The sequence below is a fragment of the Pan troglodytes genome, chromosome 12 (assembly GCF_028858775.2).
Source record: "Pan troglodytes isolate AG18354 chromosome 12, NHGRI_mPanTro3-v2.0_pri, whole genome shotgun sequence".
NCBI lineage: Eukaryota > Metazoa > Chordata > Mammalia > Primates > Hominidae > Pan > Pan troglodytes.
In genome coordinates, this window is record NC_072410.2 from 43,707,838 (window position 1) to 43,715,713 (window position 7,876).

Sequence of the window (7,876 nt, forward strand, 5' to 3'; positions counted from 1 at the left end):
AAATTGGATCTAATTAAACTAAAGAGCTTCAGCACAGCAAAAGAAACTATCATCAGAGTGAACAGGCAACCTACTATCTTTTTTTCGTTGGTGGTTTCAATAGTGATGACCTCTGTATTAGGTTCCTATTGCTACTGTAGCAAATTCCCTGAAACACAGCTGCTTAAACAGCATACATTTATTTTCTTTCAGTACTGAAGAATAGAAGTCGTCAAGACATTTACAGGTCTAAAATCAAGATGTTGGCATGACTCGTTCCTTCTGGAGGCACGAGAAGAAAATCCATTCTTGCCTATTCCAGCTTTTAGAGGCTGCATGTGGCCCTTTCAGCCATCTTCAACTAAAGCTGCATAATCTTTTGTCTCCCCTCTGACTTTCTGCCTCCCTCTCATAAAGACCTTGTGATTGTACTCATGCATCCAGAATAATCACCCTATCTTAAGATTCTTAATGCAATCACATCTGCAAAGTCAATTTTGCCATGTAAGGTACCAACATATTCATAAATTCCAGGAAGAAGGTCTTTGGAGAGAGGCCATTTTTCAGCTTCCCTTGATCTCTTTTTCATTTCTGACATTACTAAATTGCACCACCTTATTTTATTCATGGTTAGTCTGCCTAAAGATGCCTACATTTTATTGATCTTTTAAATCAGTTTTGTATTTTATTATTTTTTTTTTCTCTTTTTAAATTCATTGATTTCTATTCTATTATTATGTTTCTTCTTCTGCTTGCTTTACAGTTAAATAGCCTTTATTTCTCTAGTTTCCTAAAGAGTACATTTGGATTATTTATTTTAGATCATTTTTTCTTTTCTAATATATTCATCTAATATTATATATTTTCTTCTAAGCACTGCTTTCATCACATACCACAAATTTTAATAAGTTGTATTTTCATTTTCATTTAGTTCAAACTATTTTTTTAAAATTTCTCTGTGACTTCTATTTTTCCATGTGTTATTTAGAAATGTGTTGTTTTAACTCCAAATATTTTGGAATCTCCCATCTGTGTTCCTGTTTTTGATTTCCAGTTTAATTCCACTGTGATCTGACAGCATATTTTCTATGATTTCTATACTTTTAAATTTGTTAAGGTGTAATTCATGCCTGGGAATGTGGTCTATTTTGGTAAATGCTCCATGTGACTGTGAGAAAAATATGTATTATGCTGTTGGATGCAGTATTCTTTAAGTGTCAATTAGAACAAGTTGAATGATAATGCTATTCAGGTCAACCCTGTTCCTAATTTTCTGCTTACTTGTTCTATCAATTACAAAAAGAGAACTGTTGAAGTCTCTAAGCACAAAAAAGATTTGCCTAGTTCTCCTTGTAATTGTGTAAGTAATTGTCTCTTGCATCTTGTTCTCTTGTTAGGTACATACATGTCAAACATTGTTAGGTCGTTTTGGAGAATTGACCCGTTTTATCATTTTGTAATGCCTGTCTTGATTCCAAATAATATTTATATACTTTTCTGAAATCTGATTTGTCTGAAGTTAACATACTACTCAAGCTTTCTTTTGATTAATGTTGGCATGGTATATCTTCCTCCATCCCTTTACTTTGATCAGACCTGAGGATGTATCTTGCACATCACATTTTATGATAGACAATGTACAGTAGGGTCTTTCTTAAAAAAAATCCCTCTGACAATCTCTTTCTTTCAATTGACACATTTAGATCACCCAAGTTTAAAGTGATTATTGATATAGTTGCAATAGTATTTATCATGTTTATAACTTTTTTCTATAAGATCACTTACTCTGTTCAGTTTTTTTCTTCCCTTTTTATGCATTCTCTGGTTTTAATTGAACAATTTATATGATTCTATTTTATTCACTCTCTTATATCTTAATTGTATTTTATTTTAAATTTTTATAGCAGTTGCTATAGAGTTTGCAATATACATTTACAACTAATGCAAGTCCACTGTCAAATAATATATAGTACTTCACATATAGCACAGAAACTTAGAACAAAGCACTCCAAATTTCTCCATCTCACCCCTTATGACATTGCTGTCATTCATCTCACTTGTTCATGTGCTGCACTCACAGAAGACAATTACTATATTTCCTTTAGGCCAATGGTTATCTATTAGCTTGATGAAAAATAAGGTAAACAAAATATTTCATTTAACTTTTTTATGTCTTTTTTTAACACTCTTTAAATAGATCTGAGTTTCAGACCTATATCATTTCCCTTCTCCCAAAAAAAACTTCTTTCAATATTTCTTCCCAAGTAGTTCTGCTAAAAATGAATTCCCTTTTTTGTTTGTCAGAGAAAGTCTTTTATTTGTCATTCACTTTTGAAGGATAATTTTGCTGGCTATAAAATTCTAGTTTGGTCATTATGCCTTCCAATTCGTTACGTAGTTTATTCCCCTAGTGGTTTCTGATGACAAATCTGTTCTAATTCTTGTCCTTGACCCTCTATGGGTAAGCTGTCCCCCAAACTCTCTGGATTCTTTCAAGATTTTCTCTTAGTCTTTGGTTTTCTGAAGATTGAATAGGATATGCCTAGGATTGGTTTTTGATATTTATTCTACTTGCTGTTCTCTGAGCTTCTTGGATCTAGGGTTTAGTGTCTGTCATTAACTTTGGAAAATGCATGATCATTATTACTTTAAATTTTTCTTTTGTTTCTTTTTCTTCTTCTTCTTATATTGCAATTATATACATATTACAATTTAAAAATTATCCCACAGTTCTTAGATATTCTGTTCTGCTCATTCACTCTATTTTCTCTTTGCATTTCAGTTTGAGAAGTTTCTGTTGACCTATTTTCAAGCTTACTGATTCTTTACTTGGCCAGGTCCAGTTTACAGATAAGCCCTTCAAAAACATCCTGTTTGGGAGGCCGAGGCGGGTGGATCACCTGAGGTCAGGAGTTCGAGACCAGCCTGGCCTCTGGTCTCTGGTAAAACCTGGTCTCTACTAAAAATACAAAAATTAGCTGGGTGTGGTGACAGGCACCTGTACTCCCAGCTACTCGGGAGGCTGAGGCAGGAAAATCGCTTGAACTCAGGAGGCAGAGGTTGCAGTGAGCCGAGATTGTGCCACTGCACTCCAGCCTGGGTGACAGACCGAGACTCCATCTCTAAAAAAAAAAAATTCCTTTGTTTCTATTATATTGCTTTTGATGTGTAGCATTATCTTTTGATTCTGTTATACAGTTTCTATTTTTCTGCATATATTATGCATCTTTTCTTTCCCATTGTCCATTTTCTTCATGAAAGCCCTTATCACATCAATCATAGTTATTTTAAGTTTCCTAATAGTTCCAAAATCTGTACCATATTTGAGTCTGGTTTTCATGTTTGTTTTATCTCTTCAGACTATGCTTTTTCTTATTGTTCAGCAAAATTTTTAGTTTCTCTTGAAAGCTTCACTTGATGTATTGAGTAATAACAACTGAAGTAAAAGACCTTTCGTGTAAGGCTTTTCATTAATCTCACTAGGATTTAGTTTGTGTTTAATGTTTGCTGTAGCTGTAGGTGCAAGAGGCTTAAAATTTCTCTTGTGTCCTTGTTTTTGTCTCTCCTATTGCCTTTGTCATTTCCTAATAATTCTTCCTTAAGTAGTGTACCTTGCAGCTCCTCAATTGTGATCTATTGTCATTAAACTGGATCCCTATTGATGTGGTAGTGTCTGAGCAAGGGGAAGTATCATATAATTTTATGATTAAATCTCAGTATTTTTGTGAGTCTATGCCCCATGGCTATGACTTTCAAAAATGTTTCTTAGGTCTCTTTCTGTTAGGTAAGATGAGAAGGCTAGATGTGGCTGGAGTGGACGTAAATGCACTCATGCTTAGGCATGATACGAAGCTCATAAGGTCTTTTTACCTGGAAGTAGGTCTTTGTTATTGAGAATGCTCTGGGCTGATTTAGAAATGGTTTCTTTTCTACTCCTCCTGACAAAGCCATGAGAGAATTATTTTTGACTCTCCACGAAGAGAACCTGTTGGGATTCCTGAAGGTAAAATCCATGAAGGCGTGAGGGCTTTCATAGGAGTGCAACTTCCGTGAGTTTCTCACTCTTAATGCCAAGCTGCACTCAACATCCAGCAATTTTTCAAAATCGCCATTTAAATGTTCCTAACAGCTTGTAGCTCTAGAGGCTTTTGCTCCAGGTAAGCAGAAATGTAAACAACTCTGTGTATTTGGGTGCTTTTCCAGATATTGGGGTATCAACTTGCCCTGCTACCTCAGTTCTCTCATTAGCCCAAAGGAAAGTTGTTGATTTTAAGTTTATTCAGATTTTTCTTGTTTTAAAGAAAAGAGTAACAGTTTCCAAAGCTCTCTATGTCAACACTGTAACCAGAAGTTTAAGTAATTCATTTTTTACTGTATTTTACAAAAGTCACCATGCAAGGTAGATTGCAAATTAATGAAAAAAAAGATCCTTCACAGAAAATTATTTGAGAAGTTCTGTTTTAAGTAATATCAGACTCCCCTAGGGCTGATTGTGTCACAACGTCAGGGACAATGTGTGGGCAGTGAGTGTGTGGGGAAGCACTGTCTTCATTTCTTCATGACACAAACCCTGTCTGAGCAGGGCCCGCACCTTCATCACAAATACACTGATGGGGACACTCATATAGTAATTTCACCTTAGGCCTGGGTGAAATTGGGAGGAGCCAAGACTCAGTGTTTTATTCTCCCCCAACTTCTCCCTCCTCTTCCAAAGACTCTTACTATAAGAATGAAACAAAAGCATATAAGTATAAAGTAACATTTTTATTATTATTCTCTGAGATCTCAGGACATGGAATACAGAGAAAAGCCTGAAATGAAGGTGAAGAAAAAGGAAAAAGAAGGAGGATCATGACAAGGTAGTCAGGTAGGGCAGTTTGGGGAGAATATTCTCTTCCAGGGTGAGTCTTCACACTGGTCTCATGTCCATGATGAGCTGCACGCCAAGCTCAGGCTGCTGACTTCCCACCTGCCCTAGTCCTTGAACTTGCAGACATAGGGTAACTTTGCATCACAGTTATAATCTTTCCACTTCAGAAATCCTAGGGAGACAGAATATAAAAGGCATGGGGCTGGGGGAACTTGTGAACCCAATGAAGAGGCATCCCAGGTTTTAGTCTAGGATTTAAAGCTTCTCTCTCATCTTCACCAGTTTCTCAATCCAGGAGAATGAGACTCAAAGAAGGCAGAGATGAGAGCAGACGGGAGAAGGCACATAAACACTGCATTACCTAGCTGAAAAGGATTTCCTGAAAGTCAGGAAATTGGGGATGAGGAGTGGAAAGTGCTGGGAAGAGGCAGCTCTTCTGTTTCTTACCTGTGCTTCTTGACAGGCTCCCACAGTGGCCAGGGTTTAAGATGGTGGAGGGATTTTTCTCCCATGCAAAGTAATTCATCACATCAGTGCTACTCCACTACCATCCATCTCCATCAGGCTCAGAGCCCTATAGAGAAGAGGAGGCAGCCAGGTGAAGAAAATGGCCATTGCAGGTCTCTTTGCATGGCCCCTGAGCTGTAACACCTGATTCCTCCCCAGCATCAGGGATTTTGGTCTGCTCTTCCAGATGCTGCCCTAGAGTCCTCTGCACTGGAACTTTTTCCTTAACTCCTCATTGCTATGGGAAAATCCCAACCAATAAACACAAGAACTTTGGAATCACTCAAGGTAATATGTTACTTGCAGAACAATAATTGGTGTAGCATTTGTGATTGGCCTGTGAACCTCAAAGATAATGTCTATTCTGTATGGGGGCAAAATTTGATCCTATCTTAATTTAGAATTCCCTCAGAATAATAGATACAGACTCCCTGAAGCTCAGATAATTGATTTGTAAGGATTCCCTTGAGAATTATGTAAAAGTTTTACAAGAGTCCGACTAATTTTCTTTAAAGACTAGGGATCTCCGTAGAATTCAGCTCTTCAGCTGCCTCATGGACTTCCTATTCTCCCAAATGTCCCCCAGAATCTGAGCTCCAGTGCTCCCCAAAGTACTTCCTGGGCAGGGACTGGGGACAGGGAGTGGGCCTGGGCAACAACAGCACCTTGAGAGGTAACAGAGAGGGGAGGATATACTCGCACCTGTGTGGGGTCATGGAGCCCAATCCAGATGTATGAGTAGCTGTTACTAATGCTCCTCACCAGGGAGGACACGAAGGATCCCTCAGCCCCACTGAGCACAGACACCAGTTTTCCAGAGGGCCGCTTCTGGCAAGCCAGCTTTGAGGGGGACAAAGAGAATGAGATGGAGCCTGAGACCCGCTGAGGGAGGGCAGGGCAAAGGTAGGTGGGAGGAGGACTGTGTGAAAGATAAGCATGTTCATCCTCATTCCCAAGGAACTCTCCTGAAGGAGACCCTCCTCCCCCTGAGACCTGCATGGACTTTCCCCTATCACCTCCAACCCCACATCTAACCACTCACATCTGCATCCATCCAGGATTTTGGTGACAAAAACAAGGCATAGCAGTGGGAGCCATAGGCCTTGGAGCCTTTGGGACAGCTGATCCATGGAGAGGGCAGTTCCTTCTGGGTTTCTTTACCTGGGGTGGAAGAAAAGGGAGAGAGTAAAATGAAGAGTAAGGGGTGGGTGGGAGATGACCTTGGGGAATATCTAGGTCTGCCCTTGGGGAGGAAGACCACATTCCTGACAGCTCTTTGTCTTCCCTTGTGTTTTCAGAAGTTCTTTATCTCAAAATAGCCCTACTAAATGGGCCACCATCTAGTCTGTTATTACCCTTTCCCCTTATTCAACCATTCAACACTCTCTTCACTCTGGGCTATCTCTATATTGGGTCCTCCAATCATTGTCCCTCCACACATCTCATTGCTGACCCTCCACACTTTCCCACCAGTGTATATTAGAGTCCACTGACTAAATGGAAGCCATCTCATTCCACTGTTAGTAGACCACCGTGGAGTCTCCCACTGCAAGTTAACATGAAGGAAGGAGTGATGATGCAAGAACTGCAGGCAGTTTCATTAGACACCACGTCATTACCTCACGTGACACACAGGAGCCTTCCTCCTTTTCTTGGCTCTGAGGATTCATAGGGAACCCAGTGCTAGAGGCAGAGCAATCTCACCTTGAACCTGACACAGGAGCATGAGGCAGGAAAGCAGCATCCAGGACACACTGGGCAGGGCCATGGGAGGCAGCATAGTGTCTGCGACTTGAGGAGGCAATCAGGAGTCACTAAAGGAAGTGTGGTCAGCGGGAGGACACACAGATACCCTACTGCCTCTTGTCTTTTTCCTTCTGTAGTCCCCTAGGACTAAAGTGATCTTGGTCACATCCATCATCTTCTACAGTTCTGAATGAGTTGTGAATCTGTGTACTCTCCCATCCCTGAGCCCTCCCAGGACAGCCTTGCTGAGTCTCAGAGCTCCTGTGCTCCCTGATGAAGGGTCCCTCCCATGCGTTCTCCTGTATCATGTGAGGTTGCCCTTCCCCAGGTCTCATCTTCTCTCAGCTCCCACTTACCTCTCTGGTGAGATCTGGTATGCTTTGTCTGGTCAGCAAAGACTGGGTTTTTTATAAGAGGATCTCAGGGATGGTCACTGGAGTGAATAACGGCAATATGTAGGCGGGACAGGGGTCATGGAGAGGGCTTGGCATTGGTTCAAAAAGATTATGCCAAGGGGAGGAGACTCTTCCTGGCAAAGGCTGGGAATTGTTACAGATGTTGCCTTTTTCTCTGTAGCAGGCGAGCACTTTCCCCACAAACAGTTGAAGTTTGCACTTTTCCCACCCTCTTCCAGATATCTTCTTCTGAGAAACTTAAGGGAATAAAGGCAGTCTTGTGAGCCTGGTATTACACAGTTTAGAAAATATTATATTACATAGTTATGAGAAATGTCAGAAGTTTGTTTTTGATCAACGTGCCAGGAGCTCACTTCTA

The 7,876-nt window shown here is 40.1% G+C and overlaps 1 protein-coding gene across 1 annotated transcript; it reads right to left on the reverse strand.

The window, feature by feature from the left end:
* Nucleotides 1-4,724: 4,724 nt before the first annotated feature.
* REG3G (regenerating family member 3 gamma) lies at nt 4,725-7,441 on the reverse strand. Its single transcript, XM_016945532.3, is given in 5 exon segments — nt 4,725-5,021; nt 5,297-5,423; nt 6,059-6,196; nt 6,399-6,517; nt 7,061-7,441. Coding segments are annotated over 5 exon segments (528 nt in total). The 5' UTR covers nt 7,137-7,441; the 3' UTR covers nt 4,725-4,953.
* Between the last annotated feature and the right edge of the window lie 435 nt (nt 7,442-7,876).